This window comes from Brachionichthys hirsutus, chromosome 7 (assembly GCF_040956055.1).
Source record: "Brachionichthys hirsutus isolate HB-005 chromosome 7, CSIRO-AGI_Bhir_v1, whole genome shotgun sequence".
Classification (NCBI taxonomy): Eukaryota; Metazoa; Chordata; class Actinopteri; order Lophiiformes; family Brachionichthyidae; genus Brachionichthys; species Brachionichthys hirsutus.
In genome coordinates, this window is record NC_090903.1 from 3984626 (window position 1) to 4005775 (window position 21150).

At 43.5% G+C, this 21150-nt stretch overlaps 1 protein-coding gene across 1 annotated transcript in view; it reads left to right on the forward strand.

Moving 5' to 3' along the window:
- The first annotated feature begins 3940 nt into the window (after nucleotides 1–3940).
- Nucleotides 3941–21150, forward strand: part of plpp4 (phospholipid phosphatase 4) — a 34229-nt gene continuing 17019 nt past the window's right edge. Inside the window, exon 1 of the mRNA XM_068741280.1 lies at nucleotides 3941–4029. Within this exon, the coding sequence (XP_068597381.1) occupies nucleotides 3941–4029 (89 nt within the window). The remainder of the gene's footprint in view (nucleotides 4030–21150) is intronic.

Consider the following 21150-nt stretch of genomic DNA (forward strand, 5'->3'; position numbering starts at 1 on the left):
TATTCCTGGATCTAAGTGGAACAACAGCATCTTCAAATCACACCAGGTCTACGTTTTCAGTGGGACTCAAGACAGGCGGCTGTGAAAGCCAATAATCCACTACTACAGTCATATTTATATCCAAACAGAAAATGCATTCCTTGCATCAGATACAAGCTGTACAGAAAATTGGCATCGTTATTAATACTCTACTAGTGTTTGTGCAGAACAGAGCTCTTCTCACCCGAATCATGCCAATCATAATGATTTGAAATTATATTTTGCTGCCCCCTGGTGATAATTTCTCTCCACTGCAGTTCGGAGGAATGAGGCTCTATTTCCAGGTTGAGGATAATCACGAGGGTGACCAGTGAATCACAATGTAGCACAAAAATAGAATATAAATGCAAGGAATGACTAATACCGTAGCAGCCAATAGATGCACGTTATGATACCGGCCCTTGTACCTTCCAATAACACGTATAAGTGTCTCACGTATTTAGGAAACTTGCTTACTTTACATACATTATGAAGTTTGAACCAAGCGCGTTTCTCTTAATTGGTCTAGATTTAACTTTCAAAATCTAGACAGACCCTGGACCACATACCACTGTGTAAAAAAGAGTAAGACAGACAGACAAAAGCACAGAGAGACAAAATAGTCAAAAAGACAAAAAAAAAAAAAAAAGCACACAGAACGAGACAGACAAACATGAACACACACAAACACATTAACACAATAACAGACAGCTGGACAGGCACAAAAACACGGTCAGACATAATGGCAAACAGAAAAAACAAATCATGGGCAGATAGACAAGATAAATGCAAAAACAGAGGAAAAAGACAGACAGAGGTCAAGCTCAAAAAGAAAAAATAAATCTACCATTACCAAACAACACCATCGACATCTACCCTCGCGAGGAGGTACACTCGGTTTAGAATGATGGCTGCAGGCCTGGTTAAAACATGCCCAGGCCCAGCTTACATGCAGGCCTGCATGTAAGCTGGGCTCCCAGTGGGGGAATTTTCTGAGTGTTTCAAAGGAAACGTGGAACAAATTATCAAATTATCTATTGACATTAGGCAGGCATGTTCAATTGATGTACTGTATTTAAAACTAGAGATGCATCTGCTCACTGCTGTGTACAACTCTTGATCTGTCTGTTCATTGATACCTGTCACCGTACTATTACCACTATTGTGTTCCTTTTTTTTTTTATTGCATACTGCTTTTAATGTGATATACAGCACTTGGAGTGAAAGTGATTCATAAATGAGCATGTTATTATTGTTGCTGTTAGTAGTAGTAGTGGTAGTAATAGTAGTAGTAGTAGTAGTATAATACAGAGCTCAATCTGAAGCAAACCTCTCTGTCCTGCTGCAGACACAGTTGCTTGATGACCTCTCTGTTTTTTTTTTGTCTGTTGTACTACGAGCAAAAATTAAACCCTTAACCTACATTAATTCAGTTTATTCAAAAACACTCCACATCATTGCTGTGATGATTATGTTTCACCTGCAAACCAGCCTACTGCTGCTGCATATAGTGATGATGCATCCATTGTACTCTGCTTTTCCACCTTGCGGGTCACATCCCGGCTTGCCATGAGCGAGAGGCGGGGAGACGCCTCAGACTCGTCGCCGGCGCATCACGTGGACGATGCTGCATTAGTGACTCAAAATGGTGTTAGCCAGTGTGAGCCAACTACCCAAAGCTACTTTAAGCATGATTAAAGCTTGCCTGGTACGGCTCTGCTGACAGCCCCAGATGTTACAGCTGGAAAGTAGGATGCTAGAATAAATAAATTGGCATAAAATAAATAAATAATGGGTCTGGTCTTTTTACTAAACCTTTGCTATGTACCACAAGGACAACCAAATAACAATTGTTTAATATTAAATTGAAATGCAGGATAAATAGAAGCAGAAGGAATATTTAATAACAAGAACGTCTCCTGTCACTTCTCTCTGTCTTGATTACGCAGCCTAACAAGACACGACATCATTAGTCACAGCCGATCATTGTGAGTGGAAATATGTCTCTCTCCAGGTCGGCGACCAGCTGACATGAAATGTTAATATTAATGTTAATATTTTAGCACATTATTATAAAAGCTTAAGGTTTAAACGGAGCTCTCCTCTTTAAGCCAAGGAGAGAAAACATTTTATGCTCCGTGTTTAAGGACATGACTTTTCTGAGGCGCTCAGCGAAGGAGTATGTTATCGCATAGCATTATACAAGAGTATAAAACTTCACACCCCCCTGAGGTGGATCAGTGTGGAACAAGGCTGCCCACATACTGACATGGCTGTACATGAACCACAAATGAGGGATGATTTCCAATCAATCCTAGCCCAAAGTGCAATGAGGCAGAGATGATCAATAAATCCTGGAGCTCAGGGAGCAATGGAGCAACGCAATGATGAGTCATGTTGGCTCAAACCACCCCACGCCACGCCGTGAACATGGCATTCACCCATGCACATGGAGGTGATCCGGAGCATTCTGAGACAACACGCTTAGCGTTTATTTATTGAAGTGAGAATTATTTTAGAGTTTGCCATGCGTCCAACGTTGCAGTGACTCAGTCCGCATTGCAGAGAAAGAAAAAGATTTGATCACAGGGCTTGGGAAACAGAATTAGCTTGTTTAAAGGTCCCGTATTAAACCCCTTTCCACAAGATAACGCAGTTCTCAGGCACTTATTTGAAATATCTATGACAGTATTTCAGATAACGGCTGAAGACGAGACAACTACCATCATCTCCTCTTCAAGATAATAAACGAATGAATGAAATGCGACACAAAAGTCTGATGGCTTCCAGAAAGCTTTGAGGTTGACTCAGACCTCTGCCACCGCCAAAACCCCCACGTTGGACTCTATCGTGTGTGTGTGTGTTCATTTATCTTAGTCACAAATAGCTGAGAAAATGTCTTGCAAAAAAAAAAGTTAATTTCTAGCTCACATTCTACAGACGTGTCACCTAAAAAGGTAGGAGAAATTTTGGGGGGGGTCAGAAGCATTTTCCAGAAGGTCCATCTTCCTTCTCGCTCACGCACACGCACACGCACACGCACACACACCTACACACACACACACACACACACACACACACACACACACACACACACACACACAGGCACATCTCTGATTGACAGGTAATCCAGGAGGATCCGTTTTAGAGGGTATCAAATATTCATGCATGGACTGATTTCCTCCCTCCACCGGTGAGCTGCTGCCTGAGCTTCTTCATCGCTGTCTGACCGGGCCCCGAAGTGATTCTTTAAAGTGGGGAAATACATAAGAAGATCCCAAGGAGAGAAGACAGTCATAAATTATCATGAGCCCAATGGCGTCCGCCAACTGTTGAGTTATTGCGATAATGGATGCCCAGACAATGTCACAGGAGTGTTCCTCTCCTCGGCAGCATTGATACGTGACGTCACTCCTTGATACTCAGGAGTGACGTCACGACTTCTACCTCATTACAAACTTTTGGTCATCTGATTCTCCAAAAAGCGAGAGAGAGAGAGAGAGAGAGAGAGAGCGAGAGAGAGAGAGAGATTCTCCACATCAGCGCAGCTACTTTGGCGTCTCCCATCAGTTTCACCCCTCAATGTGTTTCCCCTCATCCGCCGGCATCCTACTAACAGAAAAAAAGAACAGTTTGGAAAATCGATGGAGTGAATGAGGGAGCGCTTGGAAGCTGCTCATTAACAGAGTTCAAATAAAGACAATCGCCAGAGGGGACAGAAACTGCTGGGAGACCTGCGGAGACAGGCGAAGGCTGGGGGGGGGGGGGACACGTCTTCCTCACGATGGAGGCGCACGGCCAGCCGAATTAGGGAGCAGCGCGTCCTGAAGCGGCGGATTACAAAGTGGAACAACCTCCAGGACTGACCGGGTCTCTCTTGTCTCCTTTACATTTCTCACACTTGACGGATTATCTCAGAATCATGAAGGGCTCGACCCAAAACCGCGTGAAAAACGCGCGAGAGCTGGCTTCGGAGATCGGCATCCGAGTTCTGCTTTTCGGAGTTTTTGTGTAAGTAACGCGTAAATGGACGGAATCCTCCGCGCGCGCCGTGACAGCCGGTGTTAATGACTGACGCGAACCGGCAGCTTTTTCGTGCTGAAAGGTGAGCGCTCTGTTGTAATAAGGTTCGTGCGCCGCGGTGAGGCGCTGGACGGACCGGGTCCGTGCGCGTGTTGCGCCGCGCCGCGCCGGAGCCGCTTTAACAGGTTGCGTGGCGTTCAGGAACAACGTTGAAAGTCCAAGCGACTCTGTCCTAAATGCAGCAGCACGCTTTCTTCCATCAAGACACATTAAATTCTTTCAATTATTTCAAGTGCAAATTATGAGAATGCTGAAAAAATATATTTTCATGCACCATCAAAGTAAGTGACAGAAACTCATGGATCAGGCCATTTATTCTGATCAACTCCCCCCAAGCCGTTTACTGAAACCTTACCAAATGACAGACAAACAAACAAAGAAACTAATGCCTCAGTCAAATAGGTAAATTCAAAAAGCAGAGAGCGGCGGAGGACAAAGAGGACATGGTTTTAGGATGATCTCATTTGTTTTGGAGTATTACAGATTAAAGCCTGGTGCATCAAATGGAGATGCACTCTTGCACCCCGAGAGCTTGATGATGCGATTGTCATGAGAAGAAGAGGGTTTTGTGGGTTAATGCACGCAACAAAATAGGAAGGGATTTGATTGTGCCATAGAAAAAAAATTCAGATTCAAGCTAGACTCTGTTGTTCCGTCTAATTATGGTGCTTTGAATTGTGGAGAAATTAAGTTTTCATTCATTTGCATTAAAGCGTACCAGCATCCCCAACGTTAGATGAGTTAGATACCGTGTGATATTACCATTACATGGACATTTTAGGGCTCATAATAAAGTTATTGCGATAAAGTGCCGTTAAATTAGTTTCCTCCGATGGAACTCACGTTTTTAAAGCACTGAGCAGCACTGCATAATACGAGTACATCTAAAAAAAATACCAGAATAATACGGAAAAGTTATATCTGAAAGGGAATACTTTTCATATTCCAGACTCATTACAAGTAAACTAAAATGTTTATAGCTTTTTGCTCTTCAGTTTTTCTTTTGACAGTTACAGACTGCAGCAAAAAAAAGATATCTCAAGATATTAGAATATTTCATGTCAAGTTTGAGTAAATTGCTATATGCAGCTTTGAGAAGATTGCAAAGCAAAGCCAATTCAAAACTCAGGGGAGCTTCGCAAGGAGTGGGCTGAGGCTGGAAACCCCAGACGTGTCCCGGAAATGGACTCGATGGAAGTGCATCTCATATCTGGTGTCAAGTCTCTCCTGAAGCAGAGACAACGTCAGAACCATCTTACCTGGGCTAAAGCGAAGACAAGCTAGACATTGCTCAGTGTCCAATGGTCTCTTTTCAGATGAAAGCTACTGTTTGATTGGTCAGCCAGCTCACCTGACCCGAACCCTGTAGGGCAGGGGTCGGGAACCTATGGCTCGCGAGCCATATGTGGCTCTTTTGATGATCGCATATGGCTCGCGCACAGAGTAAAAAAAAAAAAATTTTTTTTTTTTTTTACTCGCCTCGCCCGTGCTGACCGCAGCTGGTTTGTGCGCCCAGGTTGTGTGTCGTGTTTTTTGATGTAAGTGACTTGTTCACTTGTGGCTGGATCTTATGTTCCGTTTTCTTTGCGGCACCAGCCAGTCGCCGCCTGTTAGTCATCATCATCGGCGGTCTCTCGTAGTCGAGCATGACTGTCCTCCTTCTTGGTCCTTGTGGGTCTTCAGGTGGGCATATAGGCCTATTCTGGACCCAGTTATTCTGGTGCAGTATGGGCAGGGGGATGTAGTGGTGGTGGGTTTGGGTTGGACCTGTTTGGTGGTTGCTCTCTCCTTCCTGAGTCTGCGCTTCGCTTGTGCAGCATGGCGGAGGTCATTGTTGTACTGTGCAGCACCCTCCCGAACAAGGTTTCTCCAGGTCGCCCTGACTGTTGCTGTGTCTTCCCAAGATTTAAGGTCGATGTGGCACTTCTTCATGTCATGCCAGCCAGTGGCCGCCTGTTAGTAGAGCTTGTGTTGTAGGGGCATTTTGCACGGCTGACATTTTATTGTGAAAAATCACAGATTTTTAATTCATGGTTCTTGATCTCTGTGTGCAGAAGCAACTTTTGAAGGCTCCATTGCCTCGATTGCTTGCTGGTCCCACATATTATGCAGAGCGGACATGGTGCATGAGTCACCTGCTGATCAACCCGTGCTTTAAGTATGACTCCTGGTATTGTCGGCCAATCCACTCTACAACTTTAAAACTTTTTGGCTCTGTTTTATTTCCCAGGTCTGCATGGCTCAGTCAAAATGGCCTCCCATGAGTAGAATTCGACAATGCACCGCCTCAAGCCTGTGCAATGGCAGGGTGATGAATAAAACCCTGAATCTAGCCTCAAAGGAGGGCTTTATTCCCTCAGAGGCTGGTTAATGTGACAGGTAATGGTTCAAAATGTGAATAAAAGAGTAGTTGCTGTAATCATAACAATGATTAATTGTGATCTATTGCTAATTTAAATTACAAGCATTTTCTTTTATATTGAGGAGCGTTATTAAAACAAATGCATAACAAATTGATGCACTTATTGGAATAAGAGTTTTGCTTTTAATTTAATAACATCTTTTTTGCCCATAAAGTTCATAATGAATTGCTAACTTTATCATGATGTGTGTGCACGTGCGCGTGCATGTGTGTGTTTGTGTGTAGAGACACTCTCCCCATGACTGCGCTCCACACACCCAGCTCTCCCTCTGTCTAAGTCACAAGTCGAAGAAGAAGAGCAGAGTGGATAAAGTTTATTTTTTGTGGTACTGTTCCGGCGAAAATTGCCAAAAATGTTTTTGTGTGTACCATGGTAGCATTGCTGAGCGCGTGCTCGCTATGAATGTACTTTTGCTTCCGGGTTTAGAGCATTTCTGACAGAGCTGTTTGAGACAGAAATGACGGACGCTGTCCTGCAGCATCTGTTTGCTGTTTCGACCAAAGACTGTCACAGATATTTCATATAAGTGTTTGAGAACTGCGTTAACGTGTGGAAAAAGGGTATACTGTAATATGGGACCTTTAAATAAAAGACAATCACGTAATGAACATTTACAACATTTGTAGTCATGTCTGCTGCAAACTAAATGGAGACAGATCTATTATTTATTTTTTAATTGCAAATGTTTTGCAAAGCAAAACGTCACTCATCAGTTTCTGCTCACGCAGCGCTGCTTTCTTTGCCTTTTCACTGCTGCACAGTTCTTGTAGGTTGGAGAAAACCGCCCCAGCGGGTGGCTCGCCTGAGGTGGTCATGCCTCGAAGCCCTCGGTACTCAGCAATGTTAGTGGCTCGCAGACCATGGCGTTCCATTTGATGAATGCCCCGGTGAGTTTGATTGTTGCAGCTCAGCTGTTGTTTAATCACAAATGCTAATATGGCTATAGAAGAAAGCCACATGAGCGTTGGACTCCTTCGATGGTGAGAGGAGGCTGATGGGAGATCTGTGTTTAGGCAATTGTTTGCCCATGTATTTTTATCAAGAGGTTTTTGGACCATCCCCCCCAACTCCTCTCTTTCTCTCAAGCAATTTGCTGTTCTTACAATTTGTCATTGCCGACATGATTTTGGAAGCCACTAAATCATTCTCAGTAACCGCATGATTCTAGAGACACAGATCAAAACAAGATTGCAGGCTTTATAACTTACACTGGACAGTGCTGACACAAATTGACAGAACATATTGTGGCCTTCGGGGGCGGCTCGTGTATTGATCAGAGATGACTATGAAGAAAAGAGGTAGGAAATGGATGTAACAAAGACAGACATTAAATGATGTAAAGAAAGGATGGACAGTGAACTGATGATATTGAAATATCTGTGATAGAAGAAAAGGGGAGCGGTGGGGGGCGAAGAGGAGGCTGAAGGGTTTGGTTGAGTGATTTCTGCAGGTGTTTTGCAGGGATGACTATGGTAGCAAAGGCAGCTGATACCCTGACAGCACAGCCCCCCCCCCCCCCCCCCCCCCCCCGCTCCAAGCGAGGCAGGCATCTCGTTCTCTCATTCATTTCATCAGCTCATGATACCTGCTGTCCCTGCTCTCCTCCATCAGAGCTCATCTGTTCATCCCTCCACCGGACACTGCAGGTGACACCTCTGTGTCCTTTTCACATCTGCCAGTGGTTTTTCAGGGTCTACTTTTGTATTAGATGTACTAAACACACAAAAATATACACGAAAGGCGAGAAGAAAAAAAACACTTTAATTTTACTACTGGAAGATTGTAAATCCTCATAATGAGATGTACGATGCATCAAATTAATCTGATATCTCCCGCAGAATCTGAAGAAACTCTTGTAAATTAGATTTTCATGATTCAAAACATGTTTATTACGTCCTGTGATTATTCGTGAATTTTGCCTCCAGGGTTCAAATCCTCTGAGGATCTGGGACTTTTCTGTATAGACTTTGCTTGTTCTCCTTGTCTGGAGTTTCTCCCGGTTTCTCCAGTTTCATTCAAAAGCACAAATGCGGGCTAATTGGAAGCACTTAATCGCCCATAGGCATCATGCCATGGTTGCCAGTGCTATTTGCTTCTTCTCCAGCAGCTGATCTCACTAATGAGTTCCTTCTCTCAAATCAGAGGTGTTGATAATTACAATCACCTGCTTTATTGGCCGGCTGGAAGGAAAACCTAGAGTGTCTCGGCCCTCCACCGGACGGGTTTGACACCCCTGCTCCAGAAAAGAGAGGAACGAAGTTGAGCAGGAGTAAAACAGAGTACATGTGTGTAAATGAGAAGATCCCAGGGGGAACAGTGAAGTTACAAGGAATAGACATAAAGAAGGTCGAGGACTTCAGGTCCCTCGGGTCAACAGAGCAGAGTGATGGAGAGAATGTGGACAGGAAGTGAAGAATCGTGTGCAAGCAGGCTGGAACGGGTGGAGGAAAGTATCAAGTGTGCTCTGTGATAGGAGAGAGTCAGCGAGGATGAAGGGAAAGGTCTACAAGACAGTGGTGAGGACAGCCATGATGGACGGCTCAGAGACAGTGGTGAGGACAGCCATGATGGACGGCTCAGAGACAGTGGTGAGGACAGCTATGATGGACGGCGTAGAGACAGTGGTGAGAACAGCCATGATGGACGGCTCAGAGACAGTGGTGAGGACAGCCATGATGGACGGCGTAGAGACAGCGGTGAGGACAGCCATGATGGACGGCTTAGAGACAGTGGTGAGGACAGCCATGATGGACGGCTTAGAGACAGTGGTGAGGACAGCCATGATGGACGGCTTAGAGACAGAGGCTCTGAGGAAAAGACAGGAGGCGGAGCTAGAAGTGGAGGAGATGAAGATGCTGAGGTTCTCCTTGGGAGTGACCAGATTGGACAGGATTAGAAATGAGACAATAAGAGGGACAGTGAAGGTTAGACGTTTTGGAGATGAGGAGAAAGAGACCAGACTTTGATGGTTTGGACATGTCCAGAGGAGAGACAGGGATTATATCGGTAGAAGGATGCTGAGGATGGAACTGCCAGGAAACAGGACTAGAGGACGACCCAGGAGAAGATACATGGACGTAGTGAGGGAGGACATGACAGGCTGGTATTGGGGAGGAAGATGCAAAGGACAGGGTGAAGTGGAGAACATTGATTTGCTGTGGCGACCCCTCAGGGGACAAGCCGGAAGTACAGTAGGAGAAGTAGTAGCAGTTTTCTGGGACCTCAACCAGTCCTAGCCTTAGTTTCGTAGTAGAGTGAGTTTGAGTTTTACCAATTATTTAATTTGTCTTCGCTGTTCATTGACTGTGTATTTATACTTCAGGGCCTCTTGACTCATGATTCTCTGACCATTGTCGTCATTGCTGTGAAACATAGAAGGTTAAAAAGCTGATGGAAACTTAGGTTCACCTGGAATATTGGATCGATGCTCGTCGCTGTAATGATGAAACTCCTCTCTATGCAATCACAGGAAGAACGTTTACCCTGAATGTTTCCTCTCTGGATTCTGAGCACAATTAATGACGGTTTCTCATAAAAAAAGAACATCCGTTCCACCTCTTTTGTCTTCAGTAATTTATTTTTCATTGTGTTTGTCAAGTGCTATCAAATAACACCAAACGTCTGAATACAAATGTGGAGTCTCGTTTTAATTCAACTTTAATTCATTTTTAAAGACCATATTTTTCACCATTTCGGTACATGTTGATAAGAGGCACTCAAAAAATGTTATTAGTTTGAAATAATTATGGTTATTGGTTTGTTTCCATCAGTGACACGTTACTCTGATTGGATTCGTCAAAGAAAAACACAGCAATAGTAAAAGTAAAACGTGTCACATCAAGCAACAACCTGGAATACATCCATCCATTTTCTTCCACTTTTCTGCTTTGTGGGTTACGGGAGTTGCCGGAGCCTATCCCAGCTCGCTGTGGGCGAGGGACGGGGTACACCCCGGATGCGTCGCCGAGCTACCTGGAATACATTCGCTTTAAATTCCGATTTCACCTGAAGACCGCAGACCAGATATGTTATTCACCTCCAAATAATGCATCAGGATACGTATCCAAAATGCAAAAACTCAGAGCCCGAAAGTTCAGAAGGCTTAACTGAAGACAAAAGAAAATAAAGAAGGGTTTTAAAAGAGTATATAAAAAAATGCCAGAGATGAATCAGGCTGAGGTAAAGTCGTAGTCACAGCAACATAAACTCAACCAGTACGTGTTTCAGCTCATACAGACGCCACCCTGATTCTTCCACATCTCTAAAAGTTTCATTTATATAATGTAATCTATAAAATCAAATATTGATTTCTTTCACTCACACACAGGAGGTTCCTCAACACCTTCAAAACAGACTGAATAGCAGAGTAATATTAGTCTCACCTCACCATATTGAGCATTGCACAGCACAGATAAGCCATGGCAAAAGATTAATACGGTGACAATGCCTTGATTAAAACCAGAAGGACTTAGGGGGTTGGGGGGGCTTGCTCAAGGGCGCCTCGGCACTGCTCTGGCCCCTGCCCTAGAAGGCATTATCTTTCACCTCGGTCTACATAGAACGGCCAACTGAGTACACAGAGGCAAAGAAAATGAAATGCTTTTGGGTTTTTTTTTTTCTTTGACATATTCAGGTCAGCATGATTTAATCAAAGAGGACGTTTCTGCACAATTTTGCTCATTTTATTGAGTCGTGTAGATTTAAATGTTCTCTCTTCTCGTACCTCCCCTTTGGTCCTAAATACAAAGGAGGACTAGGAGCAGTGCAGTGAAACCCAGAGGTGTGTGCAGAGACAAAGGTCCTGACATCACTTCACACTTCCTTCTATCACCGTATTTATATTCTCATATGTTCTGTATCTCTGTAGTTTCTCTCGCTGTCATTGTTTCCTCTTCTTTGTCTCGATCTCAGGTGTTTTCTTCTGCTCCATTACTGTCATTTCCAACTTCACACACACACCAGCCAGTCCCCCGGCCCAAATCTAAGACAAGCATGCTCATCTTTCCTGTGTGCGTGTGTGTGTGTGTGTGTTCCTCTTGGGGGGGCCCACGTTGTTTTGCTGTCATGCCAGACTCTTTCCTTGATGACTCCTCCCTGGTTTACTTTCAAAGATACACTGATTGCTCACTTGTTGTCACAACAAGGGTGCCCAAGCGTCATTTCATGCAAAAAATCTTAGTGACCAGAGAGATGTTTACAAAAAACAAAATCACAAAGATATAAATAATTTTGAAGCATAAATACCTCAGAATATGGAAAGTGAATGCCGTAGCAAGAGAACATTCAGGATGCTAAACTTGAGTTTTAGCTGGTCCCAAAAGCAGACACTGACACACAAGGGCTTTTCTTTTTTTTTGATCTTTATTAGCAGTTGTCACAGCTGCTGAAGCTGACAAAGCTGGTGAGGAGTTCCTGAGGAAACAGCCTGGAGGCGTTTAGCCGTAGTGTCAAGAGCTGTCACGAGTATGTGGGATACTGAGTACTTTAGAAAGTCCATACCACTGAGCAAGTGAATCCATATTATGATGCGTGAAGGTGAGGGTGGGCCTCTGCTTCTGTAGGATAAACGGGCAATAGAGACAATAGAGATCGAGATGTAAGGATAAAAGCAAGACATTTCTGGTAAATGGACGTAAGTGAGGGAGGACATGCGAGTGGCTGGTGGGGGGAGGAGGTTGCAAAGGACAGGGTGAAGTGGAGAAGGTCGATTTGCTGTGGCGACCCCTCAGGGGACAAGAAGAAAGTACAGTAGTGTTTGTATTATTTCTAAATCCCTAATTCCTATTGCAAATAAAGAGTAGCATGGAGACGAGGTCATAGTTGACTCTCAAGCACTGGCTCACGTTTCTATTTCAGTGCAATTCCACGCCCCACAGAGAGGGTTGAGAGGGGCCCCATCCTGTTTGGACTTGCTGAGACTTTGTTCATTTAGCTACCTCTCCTTCATTTCTGTGCTTGTGACATGCTAAATAGTCTGCTTTAATCATGTATATTGTTGACTAGGTGATCAATGGCAGTTCTGTTTGATACCTGGCTGCAAGTACAGTGGTACCTCGACTTACGAATGTCCCTACATCCGAAATTTTCAGGTTACGAAGTTTCTGAATGGGAAAATATTGCCTCTTGTTACGGAAGCATTTCAGGATACGAGGTGAACTCTGGGAGCGGCGAATAGCGCTATTCGCCGCTCCCAGAGTTCACCGAACGTAAACAAACTTGTAGCTGCTCTGCCATCTGCCTGGCAACCCGTTGCGTATGCGTGTATCTCAGCATGCTATTCGTGTCCCCCTCGTGTCACCCGGAAAAAGTGTTGACAAGTCGGGCTATTGCTCATTATGATGACGTCTGCCTCGCACATTTCCGACGGATTGTCAAAAGCCGGCAAAAGCAGACGTCATCGGATCAGTTTTTCAAGAAACGCGAGGCAGAAAACACCGCAAAGGACCAGTAAACAAAGAGGACAAAAAGTAACAGCTAACAGGTAGATTAATATTTTTAAAAAATATCATAATGTAGCGTCCGTCGGACGCTGGAATAAGCACACGACGGGTAACTCTCTGTGTGTGTGGGTGCCGCGGGGAGGAGGAGAACGGGAGAGCTGCGTAGCTCCCGCAGCTCTCCCGTTCTCCTCCTCCTCCCCGCGGCACCCACACACACACAGACCGCCCCTCCTCCCTGGATGCCTTTGCGGACTCTCTGCAGCGTAGGAATAATGAACACTCCTAAAACATGAACCGTTACAATACTTTTGCGGGGCTTGGAACGGATTAGTGCATTTACATTCAAAATGCGTCTCTACTTACGACGTTTTCACGTTACGAGGTTAGTCCCGGAACGGATTAAATTCGTAAGCTGAGGTACCACTGTAGCGTGTAAATCCAAGTCAGAAACGGGAGTGGATATTGCTGTTTGCAGGTCAGTGTAGAAGTATCCATACAGATAGCTGGCTGCCCAGATCTACGCAGAACCTGTACAAGTACAAGGGAGAGAGCGAGAGAGCGAGAGAGAACAGTTATTAGTGCTAGTCACCTCACCTGTATTCTTCACTGCGCTACAAATGTTCTACTCTGTTGATGGAACACGTTCAAACAGGGATGATGCCCGGATGATGCTGGCTGCTTCTGAAGCTGCTATAATCCTCTTGTATCCTACATCACATTTGAAAAGGATTACGTGAACAGGATGACACGAAACAATAATCACTGTGTAAATGCAACTTAATTCTAGTCAAGTCTTTCTCCCCTCAGCAGAGATCCTCAGGCTCTGTGGACATTTCTGCATCGTGTCCACCGGTGCTGAGGAAGAGAACTGGTGTAGTTTAATTAACAAATATATACAAGCATTCATCTTGGGTCAAGAAAGAGTTGGACCTCTTCTCTTCTTTTTGAACATCATGCCAATATCAAATCAAAAATAACAATCGGCCACTCAAAACGATAATAACTAGGTAATCAGCACCTCCTGTTTTATGTTATTATCATTATTTTTGTATTCAGTCAACCTTTCATGTCAGACACTGTCCTTACTCAACCCCTGTGGAGTAAGTACACCCCACCTTGATTGACTGTTACCTGCCCCTCATTACCTTGTTTGGAGGGGGGAATGACAGACGGAGATAGAGAATGCAGACATCAAAGTCATTTCAATAGATTACATATAATTGTAATGGCAAAAAGAACTGTTCAGATTTGACTCACGAAGGCATTGCTGAAGCTGCGTATTCTGTAGGTGCATTCTGGCTAATAAGCATCCTTTGACAAGCAGTCATAAATAGATGTTTTTTCACAGGAGGCATTTCGACATGTGCACGTGGAACCCTCTGAGCTTCTTCATCCTTGGTTTTCTATTTTTATTTTTTTGCATGCTGGCTATCACTGTCATTACTTCAAGATGCAATGCTAATTGTAACACCTACAATACTGTCTGCACAGATGACCAAACTTAAATGAGAGGAAACAGTCATCACCCACTGTGGGTGAGATTGTGACAAGTTGATTCCTGCCTCCTGTATTGATGAAAAGAAGATTACGCATTACTCCAATAAGAAACTGTGATGCCGTGAGTAAATTTGTCTCTGTGGTGTCCCGCTCGAGTACTTGCTAAACAAATAAATCACTAATTTAACTAATTTAACCCGCACTGTGTAAATCCACTCAAAACAGTAATAAAACAGGTTAAGGAAAGCCTTGCCCCACACTAGAGGGGATTATCGTTTCTCTGTGCTAGAATCTTCATTTTAAATTTGCGAACACCAGAATGACATTGTCCTTGTCACATTACTCCTTCAAAGAAGGCAAATAAACATATTTTCCATGCTCTTTGACTGTGTCCCTAAAATGTAGTGGGGTCGATGTAGATGAGATGAAATGTCAGGCGCACCAGGAAAGTAATTTGTAGCACTTCGTGACAGAGTAGCTCTTATACAGCACATTGCGATAATGGGAGCGTGTGAGGGTAACACTTTTCTCTGGGAAATGCCAAAGAGGGTGAACGGCTCAAAAAAAACAAACCTGATGAACAGACTCCAGTTACATTGACTTATCTATACCTCAATGAAAAGCATGCATGGAGAATTTGCATCTATCCAAGCTGGCAGTTTTCTTTCCTGCAGTGTGACGCTTATCTCGCCATGCCACCACCGCCATGCATCCTTCAGGCCACATCCTGCCAGACCCAGATCACTGTGCTTCGTCACGCCTGTCTCAACCAACGAGCCTGCGACCTTTTATCAAAGTGTCCCTTGGGCCTTTATTGTGATCATCATTAAAGCTCCGACGAAGCCAGCCCTCCCTTCCTTTGTCACGTTGCATCTTTTAATATTCATCCTGCCGTTTGCTTGGCTAAGATCGAACGAATGACCACGTTGGCATTCTGTCTATCTCGCTCCGAGGATTGGCTTGGCGGCCACGTCTCCAGAGAAGTTAGAGCTAGCTGGGTGTCACTCAGCTCCCGTCCTCTCCGCAGTCTCACTGCTGTCAAGCCGATCTTGAAAATGACACCCAGCCACACGTGCTCAATGCCCGTTTCCACACACTCTCCACACACAAACAAAAATTACCATTACTTTAGCTTTCTAAAATCACATTGAAATCTAGCAGGTAAACTATTTCTATAGCCTGTTTGTTGCTCCCATTTCTGAAAAGCGCATTCATCCCAGCTGGCCCTCTGACATCAGCGCCACAGAAAAGCTCATATTAGTCGTCAAGGCAGCAGAGCTGCATGCACTCGTGCCTGCGGATCTAGCAATGGATGAAATAAAGCAACATAATTAAATCAAGGATGTCAAGCAGCTCTCCTCTTCCCCCACTGTGACCCACCCCTAATTGAATAGCAGCAGCATTGCTTTATTAAATCACAGATGCCCAGTTGTCTTTATTTGAATCAGGATGTACCAAAGCACCGAGGTTAGCGTTTGCTTGAATATCAAATGCAGATTCTTCCCATTAAGAATGAAACACAACCAACTTTAGGAAAACTGTACTTGACTTTTCTTTCCTCCTGCATCCGCTGTCTAACCAGATCCAAGATTAATTCCACTATGAGCGTCCCCCCCCAAATATTATAAACCTCTCTGATCTTTAAGTTTAATAGACGTGGTGAGTTTCTAAGCCACACTGTGAGAACCCTATTCAGATATTTGCCTTTTAATAAAACCTTTGTAAAGCTTTTAAATACAATATAACATGCGCACACACACACACACAAACACACACACATATTTTGCTATATGCTTATGTCATTTCCACATCCATATCTGAAAATTACCATGAAGCTGCTACTAGTTTAGCATGCCAATTTACTTTATCATTGTCCTCTTTATTCGTGTCTTATCTCTCAGTTTTTTTCTACAGATTTGCGCAGTGGGTAGCGCTGTTGCCTCACAGCAAGAAGGTCACAGGTTCGAATCCAACTCGGGGCCTCTCTGTGAGGAGTTTGCATGTTCTCCCTGTGTATGTTCTCTCCGGGTACTTCGGCTTCCTCCGACCTCCAAAAACATGCAAGTTACGTGTCATGCTAAATTGTCTGTAGGTGTGAGTGTGTGTGTGTGCCTGTTTGTGTGCCAACCCCCCCACTGGGAGAAAAGCCGACAAGAAATCAGAGATAGAAAATATACCGCTCCAACATTACCACCATGATCTACTTGGATTTCCCCCACCTCATTGCCATTTGTTAAGCCGCAACACGCAGGCGATTATGGCTGCCCATCTCTGATTTGGCACAGAAGTCATTTCCATCCTGTTCCAGATGCAGCGCTACTTCATTCTCACACAGCTTCGCTTCCAGCTCACCTGATATGCCAAATATGCACCTTGTGAGAGTGCAAATGCAGTGACATGTTGAGTTGACACAATGCTGGCCTGCTTTCTTTGAAACGTGTCTCTGGGTTGCATGAGATATTCACTCAAACCTGCATGTAAGCATTCTCTGAGTGAACACTAAGACATCTGAATGGACCTTTGAGGGACGCCCTGATATGTTGCCGCTCTAATGAGGTGAAGGTGTGAAAGTCAAACCCTTTTTTTACTGAGCGAATTATCCAGCGTCACTCCCTCCTCCGCCACCTCCTTGCCTTAGATACATCCTTTGTTATACAGCTTTAATGTGATCAATATTGATGAAAATATAAAAATCAGCTTGATAAGAACATCCTATCCGCTCCGTAACAGATCCTCTTTAACAATGTTTTCCCTAATCACACAGAAACACCTATTATCCAATTCACCTATTATCCAGCCGAGCCAAACACACATTTCTAAGTTTGTTTGTTTTCGGTTCAGGGATCTGCCGCAGAGCACCAGGAGAAGAAACAGAGCAGGTCTCGAGAAGTTATGCAGATTTATTCCCTTGGCTGTGGCCATGGCTTGTCATGTTAAAATATGTGTCTTGCAGAAATGGAGGGGAATTGGTCACGATGAATTGGTCCATTTGCAAGGAATAGTGGTGATATTGAAAGCTACAAGGTCCCTGACATAGCGCAAATAAAGGCCAAAGTGTATGTATGGTGTGATTTTTATAACGAATAGTATGCTTATATAATTTACTTTGTGTGCAGTGAGCATTAATGTGCATTTTACCATGCCACTGCATGCAGAAAATAATCTTTTTGCATCCAAGTTCTAGTTTGTAAAAGGTTGATGCCAACGCTGATCATCTTAAGAACTTCACTTTAGACTTCCCAGGTTGATCTATAATAGTTGTCTGTCCCCCCATAGAAACCAATAATGTCTTTACACAGTGAACAGAAGCGATGAGTTACCCCTCGGCAGCCAGCAGGCTGGTGCTGAGTTCAGGGACATCTGTGCATTTCTTGTTTATAGGACCTCATCTGTTTTGGGCTGGAGATACCGTCGGAAGGTTTTGGGTCTCATTGGGGCATTGATGCGAGTTTTTTTTGGTTTTTGTAGAAAACCGTTTCTCTAACTACTTTTCTACACAAGCGGCCTTTCAAACTATATCTCATCGCTTGTTAATATCTCCAAAGTTCCTACTCACATTTGCTCGGAACTTCATGTTAGATTTGAGCAGAAGGAGTAAAATAAAAGGAAATAAGTGACAAATTAACAAACTATATAGATAGATAGATAGAATGAGATGCATAGTGTGTATGCCATTGCCTCTTAATCTCTTACATTAGCTGTGTAATACACACTGCTGGTGATTCCTTCCTTCCTTCCGCAGACATCGTTGTCACTAACCTATAAATGACACACTTCCCGCTGCTTTCATATCTTATCTGCCTGTAAATGTAACAACAAATTGTGGATAATTTCCCACGAAGGCTACCCGCCTCTATTTCAAGAAAAAACAAAAATTGTGTTTGACATTTGGGGCCCGAACCCTTTAAAGTTCACCGAAACGATATTTGGGATCTTTATTTCAGTAACGATTAAGGCTGGAAAAGAGAAGATGAGGCAAGTACTCTAAATCTGAATCCAAGGGAAGCCCTTTGAGGCAGGTATTGATTTGTTGCTGGAGATTGGATCCAAATCTTCCGAAAGAAGAAGGATATTGTAATTACATGTTCAAAAGACATTTCAATTTAGATCTCATGAAAGTGAAAATCTTCAGCAAACAAGACTATGTTCAAAATACAGCACCGTAATTCATTTCAGACGGTCGTCTCCATGTATCTCAAGGCTTTCATGCTAGCCTCAGAATATTACCTGTGTTGCTTTCAGGTACATTTTTACTGAACAATTTATTTCCCAAGAGAGATCATTGTGGTGGAAATTGAGCAGTCTGTGCTCTCTGCTGCTACTAATGAGGAATGCTGTCACAGAAAAATATATATTGTCCATAAATATAATCCAAAAAGTCTTTATTTAGTAAAAAGCGTTAACTGTTAAATGTCATACATGCATTTCAATTCATCCAACAAATACACATTGTGAAGAAGAACATTCCTTTACTTATCTAAGAAGAAGTGACCCTGGGAGCCATTAGGGGTTAGGTGCCTTGCTCAAGAACGCCTCCCCCACCAGCAGCCCACACCCCATTCCGTGGTCTTGAACCGGCCCATCCACCACTCTGCTGAGCTGCTTGTGTCTTTGTCTATGAATGTGTGGCTCGCACTCATTAAGCCATCAGCTCAATGTCATTGAGCCCTCAGCTCAATGACTTCACTTCGGGGCCACGTTCACAAGATGTGCGTGCACTTTCCCCGTGCCTGCGCTCCGCACGTCCGCGCTCTCTACCTGAGGCTCATGCATGAGTCGAAGAAGAAGATGAGGAAGAACAGAGTGGATAAAGTTTATTTTTGGTGTCAATGTTCCGGCGAAAATTGCCAAAAACAATTTCTTGTGTGTTAAAAAAGTCACCTCACCGGTTACCATGGTAGCGTGCAGCTGCCTGCCGCTGTGAATTTAGTTTCAGTTTCATTTTCAGAAGCATTTCTGACAAAGACGATTGAGACAGAAAAGAGGGACGCTGTCCTGCAGCATCTGTTTGCTATTTTGACCAAAGACTGTGACAGATATTTCATATAAGTATCTGGGAACTGCGTTAACTTGTGGAAAAAGGGTAGAATATGTCTCCTTTAAGGCCTACTTGAAGTGTAATCATAGAGATGTTATTGCAGAATGTTAATACTCAGGCAACAATAAATGAAGCTTACTGACTGAGCTTGTCCTCTGGAATACATAGATTAGTTTTTCTATTTGGCATTGCTGATTTGATATTGTTTTTTGGGCGTTTGTAGCTTATTTTTTAGACCTGGTCATCCAGTGACCGAAAGGTTGGAGGTTTGAATCCCGGCTCTGACACCGAAGCCTGAATTGCTCCCAGTGGACCTGGCAACGCATTTGCGTGGTGAATGTGAGGCTTTGTGAAGCACATTGGGCACCTTGAAGGTGAAGAAAAGAAAAGACATTCCTTTATTAGTCCCGCAAGGGGGAATTCCGAGGAGAAAAAAAGTGCAGCACATTTACCATGAATGAACTGCATTTAATGAAACGTTGCTCGATTATGGGCCAAGGATCAACCTATTACTTTGGAGTGGATCTTAATCACAGGATTTATGTGCAAATAATGTTGCCTTTGATTTTTGGTCATCCACACAAATTCTGGCTTGACCATTTTAATTAGAGAAGTTAACCGGCTTGCTGAAACAAAAGGCATTCTGCAGAATGCAGCAAGCGTCTCAGGTGATGCACTATGAGACTCTCTCGATTATTCTAAAACATTGCAAATGTAGAGGTATCCTTTTATATCCCTGCAATGGTCAGTGGGACCTGCTTTTTATGAAGGATATTAACCCTTTATTGCCAAACGTATCATATTTGATTCACATGGCTTTTCCTGTGAATCCCCCCCCCCGGAAAAGCTGGTAGATACACGCCAATACATGCATCTGTATTTTCCATTTTAAACATAATCCGGATTTTACAAGTTACATAAATTAGAGCACTTACAAATGTATGTTTTTTTTTATTTTTTGACATATTTGTCAGGAGGTTTTGTTCATTGGGTGGGCTTTAAAGGGTTAAATTGCTCTCAAATGTCTGAGAATTAATGCAGCCACCGTTAGAAATCAATTCAACGCAGCAGCATTGTGCAAATGTTGTCTTTGTGTGTGTGTTGTGCTAGAAGACAATGTCCCAGGGGCTGCTGTTGGCAAAATCTGTTTCTGCTGTGTTTCGTGTTTTAAATAATTAGAGCTGTCTTTGGCTCAGGGAGTTAAAGTATCTCCCAACCAAACTGGAATTAAGCAGCTTATTGAACTGTTATGCAGTGCAGTGACAAAAAAGATTGTTGAGATGATGCAGGAGAACAGGGACTGGACTGGAAATGCATGCGTTCAAAATATTCAGACTGCACACACTAAAAAGTCATCTGATGCTACAGTAACTACAGTAACAGAGAAGCAGACCCCATTCCCCTCCTGTTTATATTTACACCGTCCACATGGGGATCTGGATCATCATCAAAATGCTATAAATTGTTTTGGTATCTTTATACATCAACCATGAAAAGTAAAAGTTAAATCAGATTTGATGTGTATTTTTTAACATTTTTAACATTTTTGAATCTGTAAATGAAGTTTTCAATGTTAAAATATCATATTTTTTTCCGAACGTCCCTCCGGATCTGATCCAGATGAAATTCGGTGGTAAGATAGAGGCCCCCA